At 34.0% G+C, this 13,523-nt stretch overlaps 1 protein-coding gene and 1 long non-coding RNA gene across 3 annotated transcripts in view; one reads left to right on the top strand and one right to left on the bottom strand.

The window, feature by feature from the left end:
- LOC309657870 overlaps nucleotides 1-2,671 on the top strand; it is an 849,451-nt gene extending 846,780 nt beyond the window's left edge. The window contains exon 3 of the long non-coding RNA XR_014261937.1: nucleotides 2,551-2,671. This is a non-coding gene — a long non-coding RNA (uncharacterized lncRNA). The remainder of the gene's footprint in view (nucleotides 1-2,550) is intronic.
- A 1,274-nt stretch (nucleotides 2,672-3,945) lies between these two features.
- Nucleotides 3,946-13,523, bottom strand: part of PGGT1B (protein geranylgeranyltransferase type I subunit beta) — a 56,311-nt gene continuing 46,733 nt past the window's right edge. For both annotated transcript variants that reach the window (XM_082455799.1, XM_082455800.1), the window contains 2 exons: nucleotides 9,325-9,433; nucleotides 3,946-5,489 (listed from right to left, as the gene is read on the bottom strand). In XM_082455799.1, the coding sequence (XP_082311925.1) occupies nucleotides 5,308-5,489; nucleotides 9,325-9,433 (291 nt within the window). In that variant the 3' untranslated portion in view covers nucleotides 3,946-5,307. The remainder of the gene's footprint in view (nucleotides 5,490-9,324; nucleotides 9,434-13,523) is intronic.

Genomic DNA, 13,523 nt, shown 5'->3' with positions numbered 1-13,523 from the left:
GTTTTAAGATTTTCTCATACAGGTTTTGGACGTCAAGTTTACATATACGTTTCTTGTTTTTGTTTCTTTTTTTGCAATCATAAAAGGGATCTTCTCTTCAAGAACATCTTCTAACTAGTTTAGGTTTATATACATAGTCTTTTATTCTTTTTAGTAAACATTTTTATTGAACTGTAATTACACATACAGAAAAGTGCACAAATCATAAGTGTACAGCTTGATAAATATTCATAAAGTGAATGCACCTATGTAACCAGCACCTAAGTTATGAAACAGAACATCGCCAGCACCACAGACTCTGCCTTGTACTCTTCCAGTCCCTGTGGAGCAAAAGAAACCAGCTGAAAACTAATGTTTCGATTATGATTCCACTTACAGAAAGTTCAAAGCCAGACATAACTGATGGTGATTGAAGTCATGATAGTGCTTACCTTTGAGGAGGGAGGTAGTGATTGAATGGGGGCACTGATTTCTGACACCATAGACAATTTTGCCCATTTTGAACTTCATCTAAATGGAATCAGAGTATGCACTCTCTTGTGTCTGGTGAAGGCTGATAGCTGTATGTTACTTGTATGCAATTGCTACTTTACTAAGTTCTCTTACAGCTTTTCAACAAATTCCTTTGTGTTTTCCAGATATAAACTCATATTCAAAAATAGTTTTCCTCTTCCTTTTCAATTCATGTCTTTGTTTTCTTTTGTCTAATCTCACTGACTAAATCCCCCAACACAAAGTTAAATAGTAGAGGAGATAGTGGGCCTTGTTCCTGACTTTAGTATCGACATTAAGATGCTGGCTTTTGGGCAGAGGTACAACGTCAACGAATTACTCATCAATTTCTACTTATTGAGTATATTTAACATAAATGAGGCTCAATTTTGTCAAGTGTCTTTTCTGCAAAGATGGAGATAATCATATGATTTTTCTCCTTAACTCTTTTAATATTATGAATATTAATGGATTGTCTAATAATAGTCTTGCAGATTCCTATAATAAATCCAACTTACTCATGACTTAATATTTTTTGAAAGTGTTGTTGAATTGTTTGCTAATGTACTGTTAACATTTATGTACTGATATATTCATAAGTGAGAACGGTCTATAATTTTCTCTTTGGTACAAACTTTGTCAGGTTTTAGAAACAATGCTTATCATGTTCACTTTACAAAATGAATTTAGAAGCCTTTTTTGTGTTTTTTGCCCTTTGAGGTTCAAGAGTCTCTTTATAGCCCCTGGAATTGTTTAAACAACATTAGGATTATTTAATCATGACAGTTTGGTAGAAATACCCTTGAAACAATCTGGGCCTGATTTTTTTTTTTTTGTAAAGAGTCCATTTGTTTTGAATTTCTGTATCTACTTCGGTAATCTTGGCAATTGGCATTTTTCTAAGAAAGGTTATTATTTTCTAATTTATTATATAAAATTACTCAAAGTAGTGTTATAATTTTGAAAATTTTCCTGTTTTATGGTTATTTCTCTCTTGTCATTTAAACTTTTGTGTTTTTGTTTCCTCCCTTTTTTTCTTGAAAAGATTGTCTGGTGGTTTGTCTATCTTGTCTTCCCTCCTTCCCCCTTTTTATTAAACCCTTCCTTCTACTTCCTTTTGGTTTGCTTTTTCCTCCAGTTTTTAAGACTCGATTGTGTAATTCTTAGCTTTTCTCATTTTTATTGATATTGTTCTAAAACTATAAATTTCCTGTCATAATGGCTTTTTTTAAATCAATAAATACTAGGTTTTCATCAGTCTTGTGGTCATGTCCTTCTGGTGTGCTTCCAATGTCTGTGGGGATATTGGGCTGCTTATTCTTTTATTCCTTAAAACAACTTTGAATGGGCTTTGACTGTAATCCTTCTCAGGTTTTGGTTTTGTTTTTGGGTGAAATGAGTTTTCCTGTACTTTAAGGAGGAAGGGGTGCCCTAGGATGACTTTTTTTGCTCTATGGCCCTAAAGTTCCTGTTTCATTTTCACAAAGTGATTTAAAAAATTATCTATGTCCACATATAATGTCTAGGTATACTGACTTTCCTTCCCAACATTTATCTGGACTCTCTCTTCTCTTTGTCCTATTGTACCTATCCTGCCCAATTTGGATTCTATTTCTAGCTAGGCTTTATCTCATTAGTTTTAAGATGTATACAGGACAGGGCCCAGACTGCTCTAGAACAATCATCAGACCATATCATATTGCTCTAACACTTACCTGCAAATGGGGACCTGTAGAACCCCTCCCAGTTTCAGCTTTTGTTCTCAGACTGGCCCACTGTACTTTCTAGTGAGAAAATGGGGGCAATGTTATAGTTCTATTCTCAAGGCTGTCAGAAACCAGCTGCCTGCCTTTCACTTCCTCCCACACAGATGCTGAAACTATGTTGGTCAGTGGTTTGTCCTTATAAAACTGTATTCTTAAGTTCATGGGGACACCCTGTCATCTAGTTTTGTAGAATAGCTATCCTAGTTACTCTGGATTCGAATGGGGAGATTGAGAAACTACAATGCTGCCATCATCTTCCTCGAGTTTAAACTCTGTGGGATCTCTATTACAGAAAAGAGAGGTTTTAAAAACAATTTTATGATGGTTATGACAGAAATTATAATTAGGAATTTACTTTATTTCAGGAATTTACTTTATTTACTTAGTACTATGCTAAGTACTTTATATGTATTACCTCATTTGATCTTCAAACAATCTTGTGAGTTAGATTTTCCCCCCCTCATTTTATCAAAGGGGAAGTTAGGGTCCAAGCTTACACTGGTGAACTGGCAGATCTAGGATTTAAACCCAAGTCATCTGACTCCAGAGCACCTCCTTACTATACTGACTCTCAAATATTATCAGGCCCAACAGTTTCAGACTATGTACCACTGTCGGCAAAACTTCTATTTGAATTTGAATATTTATAAATAATTATTTAAAGATCTAATTAAAATGTACACATATTATAGGTCAAATCTAAAAGCACTGTAGATGATAAATAGGTTGATATTCTGTTATATGACCTGATGAACCTTGTTTTCATGCATATGCTCAAAACAAGGCCTCTCCTACCATAGTCTAAAAAATACCATACTGGAGTTGGCCGTAGAGCATAGGGAACAGAGTTACTGAGACTTCATATTCCCTTTCTTATTCTATCACCACTGCTAAAGAACCAAGTATATATATGAAATAGTGCTTATAATTTATTTTATTAATACTTTTCTTGTAGGTAACTATTTAGAAAAAGTTGGTAATGGTTTCTCCACAATTCACAATGGGATGGTATTTTTTTGGTCAATATGCTGCTTGGAATGTGAACATTCACTGGTCCATAAAGTTTCACAAGGAGGTCTCTCACGAGTATATCAATTAGAATCATATTGTAATATATAATCTTATGCTATTAAATTACACACAGAGTTAGAAAATATTTAGTAGTTTTTTGAAATACTTTGACCTTGGAATTCTCCTTCATATGAATACGGCTACTATTACTAACTTTTTAAGCTTCCAACCATGAACGGCAATTCAGGAAAAAAAAAAACTGAGGCTTTTTAAATAGTTCTAAAGCCGTTACATATATGCCATTTTAACTCCTGATGTCTACAAAATGAGTTAGTTTGAGATGTAGATGTCAATTTGTCAGAATTTAAACTGGTACAAACTGGAACAACTCATGGAAGGATGACATCTGTTGTTAGGCTTATTTTATCCCCACCATCTGAAAACTGATTTTATTTCTAATTTAAAAAAAAAATTTTTGACTTTGGCAAATTGGGATTTAAAACTAAGCATGCCAATAATAAATGAATCATTTCTCCAAGTATATACTAGGTTTCCTTTGGGAAGGACCATTATTTAAGGGTATTTTTTCTCCACTCTAGGAAAGAAATTAAAATAAAAATTTAAATATTACAATACCTAAACAGTGATACTAGTAACTTAGTTTTTATACTGATACTTGTAAAACTAATAATCCAACATTTATTATCACCAAGACTTTAAATGAAACCCAGTCCCTCTGGTGAAGAGATTTCCTTCTCCATTTCAGCACTACTCTCATAACTTTGAACGTCATAGAGCAACAGTGACAGATGTAATTTATTGATAAATTGATAACTAATAAAGATGAGTTTTTATACTAACTCCTTTACAATTAGCTAGGTCACAGAATGAAGAAAACAAAACAAAGAAAAGCAAAACTCCAGTCCTTAACCCCTAAATGGTACATTTCCTTCCCACTTACCTGAAAATACAAAAATATGAATGACTGTGTATGGAGCTACACCATTAACTTTACTTGAGTGGTGCTATTTTTTTTACTTAAATGTTTACTTATTTCATTTGAAAAAATTAGAAAATCATCAGTTTGAAATTAGAGCAGCTAACACACTGGGGCAACAAACTAAAAATAAGAATCCAAATGGCTAAAAATAACTCAGTTATAAAAGTACAAGTATAATTTACAGTATCACATATCTCAGAAAAAGAAACAAAACCATTAAATGGCTTTCCTTCTAGATAAGACCTTTTTCTCTGCAGAAAGGAAAAAAAGCAACTAATGATTTGAGATTAAAATCAAACATAACTGTTATTTACCCCAGCAACATCTAAAATAAATGACCCACACAGCACAAAACTTTCCCATTCACAATCACATACAGTTATATTACTTGTCCCTCAGTTACATAATAGTCTTCTTAAAACAATCTCCCTTTAGAAAATTATTGTATTAGTTAAGCCTATTCATTCTTGCTATGAAGTTAATTTCATTTGTATAGGCCACAAAAGTTTAATTGGCACATTTTACTTAAGTCAAAATAAGTCTTCTTTTTAAAAATTATGGGATCATCTGTTTTCAAAGAATAATCCCAGATGCTTGATTCATTAAAGCAATGTTCTACCATCAGCAGTCAAGCTTTTTAAATGATCACTAAGTGTTCACCTGAAGATTATCAATGCTATGTGAACTGTAAACTCCTTTTGAAGATTTGTATTTATGATACAATTTTGTACTGAAGAGCTTTTTAAAAAGATAACCTTCATACATACAGTTAGTTTGCCTCAAAGAACTTAGAAATACAGTATATAAACATTTAAGAACCACAACAGAGTCCACTGTGGTTCAAACTTCAACAAAGATTTCCTTGAAACCTAGTACGAAGGTTACTGGCTCAAGACCAGATACCAAAGTGACATCAGCACAAGATTCAATTGTAAGACTCTACCTCTTAAAAAAAGAGCACACTTGGTTATACATGGCTTTTAACCTTGAGCTACAGTTAGGCTACAAATCCCCCCCACCCTCCCAATCTAAAGTTAGTCATGTGGAGATGTGTACATTCTCTGAGCACTGTTTAGAGTCCTTGGTTTTCCAGCTCTGATGGAGATCTCGAAGGCGCTCAGAAGTCCGTGTGCTTACGTTCAGGGCAGGATGAACTTTACAAATGCCACTTTCCTCCATTAGTGACAGGCCACAAATTCCAAAGTATGCATGCAAAGCATCTGAAAATAAGGCAGTTTTATCACAACAGGCATTCTTATTTGTACAAAATATTTTAGCTACTTATCAGCCCATCACTACATTAAAAATAAATTTAGAAAAATACTAAATACAGTTTTTGAAATATTTGCTTTCTCAAAGTCTCAAACCCCAAATTTTTAAAAACCAGGTGATCAAAATCAGATGATACATTATCAAGAAAACATCACTAGCAAAGGAGAACAGTTCCTAGCTGAAGAAGTGACATTACCAACATCCTCTGTGATTAAAGAACAAAAAGGAAGAGTACCAGTGATATAAAAGACTTCTCACTCTAATGGGTTTTCCCTTTTGCTTACTATAGAATATGGAAACAAGGAGCTTTATATCATAAACAGAAATTTTTTTCTTAAAAGTGAAAATAAACCTCAGAATCTAAGTAGCATTAGCCCTCCCCCTTAAGTTTTACCTCTGACAGTTCCTAAACCATATACGATGACAATACTATGTTAAGTGAAAGAAGCTTAGGCAAAATAATCCATTCTGGAATGCTGTACCATATTTAATTTCCCTATTTCAGGTAATGTCAGTCATTCTAAAAATATCTGACCTGACAATAAAAACAAACTCACACATTCTATTTGGTCATAATAATGTGAGTGTTCATACCATAACAATTCTTCTACAGTGGCCTCACTACCGTTTCCCATCTTTCAGGGGGCAGCAACTTTCTTCCATTAAATGGCCACTGAAATCACATGGCTGTTGCTTGCCTGAGACTGAAAGAGCTCAGAGAACTGCAGTTATGGGAACACTACAAAAAGCAGATTTTGTAGCAGTCAAAATTTTTTTCTGTTTTTGAGTTTGTCATCATTTATGGTCTCATGAGCTGTTAAAGTTCAAAACATCTTTTGTGTCAAAAGAATTAAAGAGAAAGTTTTAGTTACAAAAGTATCATTTACTTTTCAAAAAAGGAATGACAGATAGTTGTGCTTACTCAATGTTATTTGTGAAAAAGTTATTTCACCAATGAAGGTCCATGTTAATCCCCTTTTATGTCTTTTTCAGAGAATACTTAGGTTTCTTCTAGCTCATTTTCCTCTAATTTTCAGACCACAAAAAATAAACTTGATTTTTCCTATACTATTACAGTTTTCTTGCAGTTTTTCTAAAATTAAAAAGCAACATTAAATTTTATTGTGTAGAAATAAGGAAACATTTCTAGGAAAAGAATGCAACAGAAGGGCTTCCCCGGTGGCGCAGTGGTTGAGGGTCTGCCTGCCGATGCAGGGGACACGGGTTCGAGCCCTGGTCTGGGAGGATCCCACATGCCGCGGAGCAACTGGGCCCGTGAGCCACAACTACTGAGCCTGCGCGTCTGGAGCCTGTGCTCCGCAACAAGAGAGGCCGCCATAGTGAGAGGCCCGCGCACCGCGATGAAGAGTGGCCCCCACTTGCCACAACTAGAGAAAGCCCTCGCACAGAAACGAAGACCCAACACAGCCATAAATAAATAAATTAATGATAATAATAAAAAAGAATGCAACAGAAAATACACTTAGAATAAATAAAATAGGATCTTACACTTTCCAGTAATGTAAGAATAATTTTTTTCTCAAAAGGATTTTTTGTAAAAGCTAATGAAATAGAAGTTAAACGTTTCAATCCTCAAAAACAAATTAAAAAAAACTCTTTGTAGGTAATGACGTATTCAAGCACTTTAGATGCTGAAATATATATTTTCCTCATAATAAAACTTCATTCTTTTCATAAGTTTTTCCTATAAATGTATATAAAATCTCTGTCAAATCTGCTACTAGATTGATTTATTAGAACCAAGAATAAGCTAATTTTAAAAATTTCCACATAAATGCAATTTATCATACAAAGACTTCCTATGCTCTGTAATGTACAGGATCTGAAGACATTGTAACATATCTATAAAAAATATTACATCCAAGTATTTACTCAAATGTTAAACTTAACAACTGATCTCTCTAGGAAAAAGCTCCAAGAATTTTCTTTTAAAAAAGCTACTGTAAAAAATCAAAATGTATCTCAATACGTTTATATAACAAATGCTTTTCAAGAGACTGTCATTTCCCTATTCCCATTATTTGTTAAAACAGTACATTATTTTTTAAAATAGTACCATGTACTGATTGAAAACAATGGAATCAATACCAAAAGAATTGTTTTCTTGAGGCACTTTTCAAACATATTTATAGCTATGTGTTATAGATACCAAATTTAAAAATATTATTTTGCTTTAGAAATTAAAAGCATTGTACATTTTTTTAAAAAGAAGCATATTTTGCATGAAAATACACATAAATATGGATGTCAGGAAATATTCCTGCTCACTTCAGGTAAAAAAACATGATTCCATGCGCCCCTTATCTGTATCTCGATTCAGGTACATATTCTGACCGTAACCGTTCCATGACAAGAGAGGAGGTGAAGAGGTTCTAGACTCATAATGAAAACCATGACACTACTGCAATGCTGCAAAAACAATCTTTCCTTCAATCCACTGTCATATATTTATAGCTAATACTTGGTCAATTTGCTTACCAAAGTGTCAGTGTTCTGACTTATTGTTAACAAAGTCTTGAATTGAGTTTTTTGGAAGTTATAAATAGATTCATTTTGCTGGCGGTGAACCCTAAGGGGGAAGGGATGAATGATGCTAGAGGTGGGAGAGGAGCCAAATCTTGGGAGGGCCTTGTGTGCCATGCCACCTGACTCTGAGTGCTAAGAAAGTTTCTGAACAATTTTAACAGACTTAATAGAAGAGTTTAGATTAGAGGTTCTCTTTTGCATCAGAGATCCCTTTGGGAGTCTGAAAAGAGCTTTGGCCCCTTTACTCTCATTTAAGCAAATGTACATACACACACACAAAAGTGTCACTAGGAGGGGCACTGGACTAGAGGAAGACTGGTAAGACATCTGCAGAATCCTAGGCCTGAACTTGGGTCTAGTGCCACCAAAGGTTTGGGGCAGGGCATGGAGATGATGAGCTGTGCTGGCAGGCTAGGCCTGAGGGGTCTGTAGATGGCATCCACGTAGTTACTGACTTTATTATATTAGAGCATGCGGCTTAGACTATGGCCTGTCTAGGTTTGGAAAATAGCAGAATTATCCACATATTTTGAAGAAACGTCATTATTTCTGAAGAACTCTTTTAAAAGTACTTATGAAATACAAGAATCCTCTGTTCTTCACATCCATGCCTTTCCTGAGCTGGGAAAGCATGGAATATTGTATTGTCTGAATCTATTTGGTTCCTGAGTTTTAGAGAGTGAATGGTTTGAGAGTTCACATAGCAAAAGTATTCATCTAAAAAAAATAACCTGAATCTGCCAAAATTCAGAGAATAAGAGTATGGACAGTGAGGGACACCTGTATTCAGGATTTGAGATTTCTGATTTAATGACTTATGAAAAGGGTAAGAACTAGCTCCCTTTTGGATTTAAGAGTAATTTATTCTGCAGAGCTCAAGTGATAGCTAGTAATCCTAAAGATCTTGGATGAACCAATTCTATTTTGGACAGGGACCATTCAGACCATCTGCCTTACTGCCCGCAACAAAATGAAATACTGCTAAGTGAAATATATGGAAAAAAGGGCAAACTATACCAATACATCTTGATAATCAAATCCTTCCTTTACACCCCAAAGACCCTAAATCTACCGTAAACTTAAACAATTTACCTTTTTAAAAACATTATTTAAAGTAAGTTTACAACTGTGCCTATATTTTCTATCATATGCCCTTTCTGACAAAGATGCTTGAAGATCTAGTCAAAAAATAAACAAAACAAAAGTTGCTCTGGATTTATACAAAAAACAAATTACCTGGATGACTATCTGGCCACTTGGCAAATCCCCCTACGAGGCGATCTTGAGTTGATAAGATATAATTTCTATTTTTCTCGAAGTTAGTATACTGGAAAATTTTCAGAAGCTGAAATGACATGACAAATATAAATTTATTGACATAAAACTTTCATATTGACCTTTGGCTCAATTTTCAGATATATGTAATTTAAATATGCTTTTCTCTAATTAAGTAAGGCTCTCAGAGCAAGCCTAGGGGGCTTAAGCATTTAAAATTCTCAAGCACATTAACTTTTTTTTATCATCTTATCAAATATACTCTCCTTTTCTTGACCCACTCACTATTTCCTTCTTTTGAACCATACCCAACTGACTTCTCTGCATCACATTTAGCTCCATTCAAAACACAACTTCCCAGTATGTTCAACTTCATCAGTTATTTTTAAAAGGGCAATTTTATTAACCTATATTCTAACTCTTATGACAGGCTTTTGAACTATTAGTTACAAATTGCTGGTAATGAAAACCAAAAATATTTCAAAAAAGAGCAACAAAATTTATTAACCACGTGCTAGAGACAGTTTTGTTTGAGAATAGTAAAAAATTAAAGCTCTTTAATTAGGAAAGATACAAGGTGAGACAAATACAATTTTAGCATAAAAAATTATGCAGCTTAAAGATTTAGGACATGTATTTGTCTTTTCTCTGAAGATCCCATTCAATAGAAAAAAATAAAGGATTGTCAAACTGTGAAGAGAACAGGGTCGGGGGGTGCTGAGCAGTAGATAAGAAAGTTCAAGAAGTGTCACAAAGCAGCTGAAAGTGTGTCAATAAATCAGAGAGCCACGAAAGGTATTAACGATTAATAAAGAAGCATTATTTCTCAAAAAGAGAAACAAAACCAATAATAAGGTTATGGTACAAATAAGAAACCAACTTATTCATTCATTTGGTTTCATTAATAGAATATAAGCAGAGACTCTTTAGACTCCTGATGCTAGAAACATTTTTCATCAAGTGGCACATAGGTCATTACATAGAAAGAAGGAACAATAATCTTAACACTGTACTTGGTTTAGCAATAAAAAATATTTATAAGCCCTAATATGTGATTACTGGTTTTCAAATTTTAAAATCAACCTACAGGCAAAGCATAAAATATTTGATCACTGTTACTGAACAAAATATGAATGTTACCTAAGTTGACATTGTAAAAGTAAAGGTAAACTGAAACGTTTAGAAGGGAGAGGAAGAGAAATGGTTCAGAACTAAAAAAAATATATACCAGTAACAATTTGCTGGAAAAAGGGGAGGCCAAATCTTCATTTTTCATAGTTGGGAATATGTTTTCATAGCTGGGATAATGCCTAAAGGTGTTAAGTCAAGAAATCAGCATATTTAAAGTTATTATTTAAAGTTATCCATAAGAATTAAAATTTTTAAAAAGGTTTAAAAGTAGTTGCCTTTAGAAAGTTGTCAAAGACCACCAAGGTCATATCAAAAAGACTCAAGAAACAACTTGAAGGGGCTCCTACTGGCTAAAGATGGGACAATTTGAGCATTAAAAAGAACCATGTAATGGACTAAAATGGATAAAATATATTAAAATCTATGAGTTCACAGTGATACTCAAAGGGTAAAAAAGAAAAAACCCTAAAACCCAATTATTTCATTGGAAAACTTTAGAGGATGCTAGGGAACCAACTCACTGACTGAATGAACATTATTAAAATTAAGAGAAGAATCATCTGCCTTTCTCTGTACAACCATACCTTAAAGTGAAATTCTTCTTTATAAAAGAATCCTAGTTAATAAATTTAGAGGGAATGATAGAATATCACCATTTAGCAACCCCCAATGACATAATGGACCTAAGTAATGATCCTCAACGGCTGCTAAAACCATTCCATATGAAGATGATGAAGCTTTTATACATCAGCAACAAACAATCCAAAAGGAAACTAAGAAAGCAATTCCACTCATAATAGCTTCCAAAAGAATTTAAATACTTAGGAATAAACCTATCTAAGCAGGTGAAAGATCTGTATACAAAAAACTATAAAACACTGGTGAAAGATTAAAGATCTAAATAAATGGATAAACATTCCATCATCATGGATAGGAAGACCTGACATTGTTAAGATGTCAACACTACTCAAAGCAATCTACAGATTCAATGTAAGCTCTATCAAACTTTCAACAGCCTTTTTCCTAAGAAATGGGAAAGCCAATCCTTAAATTCACATGAAACTGAAAGGGGCCCTGAAGAGCCAAAACAATCTTTAAAAAGAAAAATGTCGAGAACTCATACTTCCTGACGTTGAAACTTACTACAAAGCTACAGTAATTAAAACAGTAAGGACCAATGTAATAGAATGGAGAGCCCAGAAATAAACAGGTAATTTTTGACAAAGGTGCCAAGAACATTTAATGGGTAAAGAACTGTCTTTACAACAAATGGTACTGGGAAAGCTGGATGTCCGTCCACATGTAAAAGGATGAAGCTGAAGCTCTTGCTTTATACCATATACAAAAATCAACTCAAAGTGGATCAAAGACCTACGCTCAAGAACTAAAACTATAAAACTGTTGGAATAAAACATTGGGGAAAATCTTCATAACATTGGATTTGACAATGATTTCATGGAATAACAACCAAAAACACAGGCAACAAAAGAAAAAATAGATAAATTGGACATTTCTCCGAAGAAGATACACAGGATGGCCAATAAGCACATCAAAAGATGCTCAATATCACTAATCATTAGGGAAATGCAAATCAAAACCACAATGAGATGTCACTGCATAGCCATTAGGATGGTATTATGAAAAAAAAAAAAACAGAAAAAAAAACAAGTATTGGTGAGAATGTAGAGAAATTGGAACACTTATACATTGCTAGTGGGAATGTAAAATGGTGCAGCCACTGTGGAAAATAGTTTGGTGGTTTCTCAAAAAGTTGAACACATAATTACCATGTAATCCACAGATTCTACTCCTAGGTAATCATCCAGAAACAGATATTTATTTTACACCAGTGCTCACTGCCACCGTATTTACAATAGCCAAAAGGTGAAAACAATCCAAGTGTCCATCAACAGATGAACAGAAAAACAAAACGTGGTATATACATACAACAGGTATATTTACTCAACCATAAGAAGGAACGAAATTTTGATACATGTGACAATATGGATGGAGCTTGAGAAATATAAGCCAGACACAGGACACAGTAGATTATATGATTCTACTTATATGATGTACCTAGAATAAGTAAATTCACAGAGACAAAAAGTAGAATAGAGGTTAGCAGGGCTGGAGGGATGGGAGAATGGGGAGGTACTGTTTAATGAGCACAGTTTATGTTTAGGATGATGACAATGTTTGGGGTATAGACAGTGGTAATGGTTACACAAGACTGTGATTTGTACACTTATAAATAGTTAAACTTTATTACATTACATATATTTTAACACCATAAAAAAAGTGAACAAAGAAGGCTGATGGGGAACTTTATAATGGATGAATCAGTTTTGACAACTCTGGAGCCCTTTGATCAAAAGGAGAGACAGCCAGAGATTATATTATATGCCTCTTGATGTGACGCAATAGGAAATATATATCATCCTGACTTGATATTTAATGATAAGGAATTATGGCTGATTTCTTAGAAGTGACATTACGGTTCCATTTTTTAAAAAGCTATTTATGTTTAGCGATTATACTGAAAAATTTCCAGATAATACAGAAAATGGTATCTGGGATTTGCTTTAAAATATTAGTCAGTGAGGGTGAGGGAAGTGGGTAGGTATATGGATGAACGAAGGCTGGCTTTGTTTGGGATGAAAACTGTTGAGATTGGTTGATGAACATATTAAGGGTTCATTATACACTATTCTCTCTTCTTTTGAGTATGTTTGAAATTTTTCATAATTAAAAAAATTAAAATGGTGCACCTGAGGAATGGCACTAGAAGTGAGAAGAGAGACAGAGGCTACTGCCTTCACTTTAAATTGTTCTATTTTCCCAATTCATTTCAACCACATGTATGAATTTTGTTTAAGAGAAAAAATTAGGATATTATAGTAAGTCCCCACAAACGAACCTTCAAGTTGTGAACATTCAAAGATGCGAACGTGCATTCACACGTCCAATCGCATAAGTCAGTTCACATGTCTGGCGTACATTGTCACATGCGTGCATCCTCTACAAGTGGT

This window comes from Balaenoptera physalus (genome assembly GCF_965194825.1).
Source record: "Balaenoptera physalus genome assembly, chromosome: 3".
NCBI classification, from domain to species: Eukaryota; Metazoa; Chordata; class Mammalia; order Artiodactyla; family Balaenopteridae; genus Balaenoptera; species Balaenoptera physalus.
This window is presented reverse-complemented; position numbering and strand designations above follow the sequence as displayed.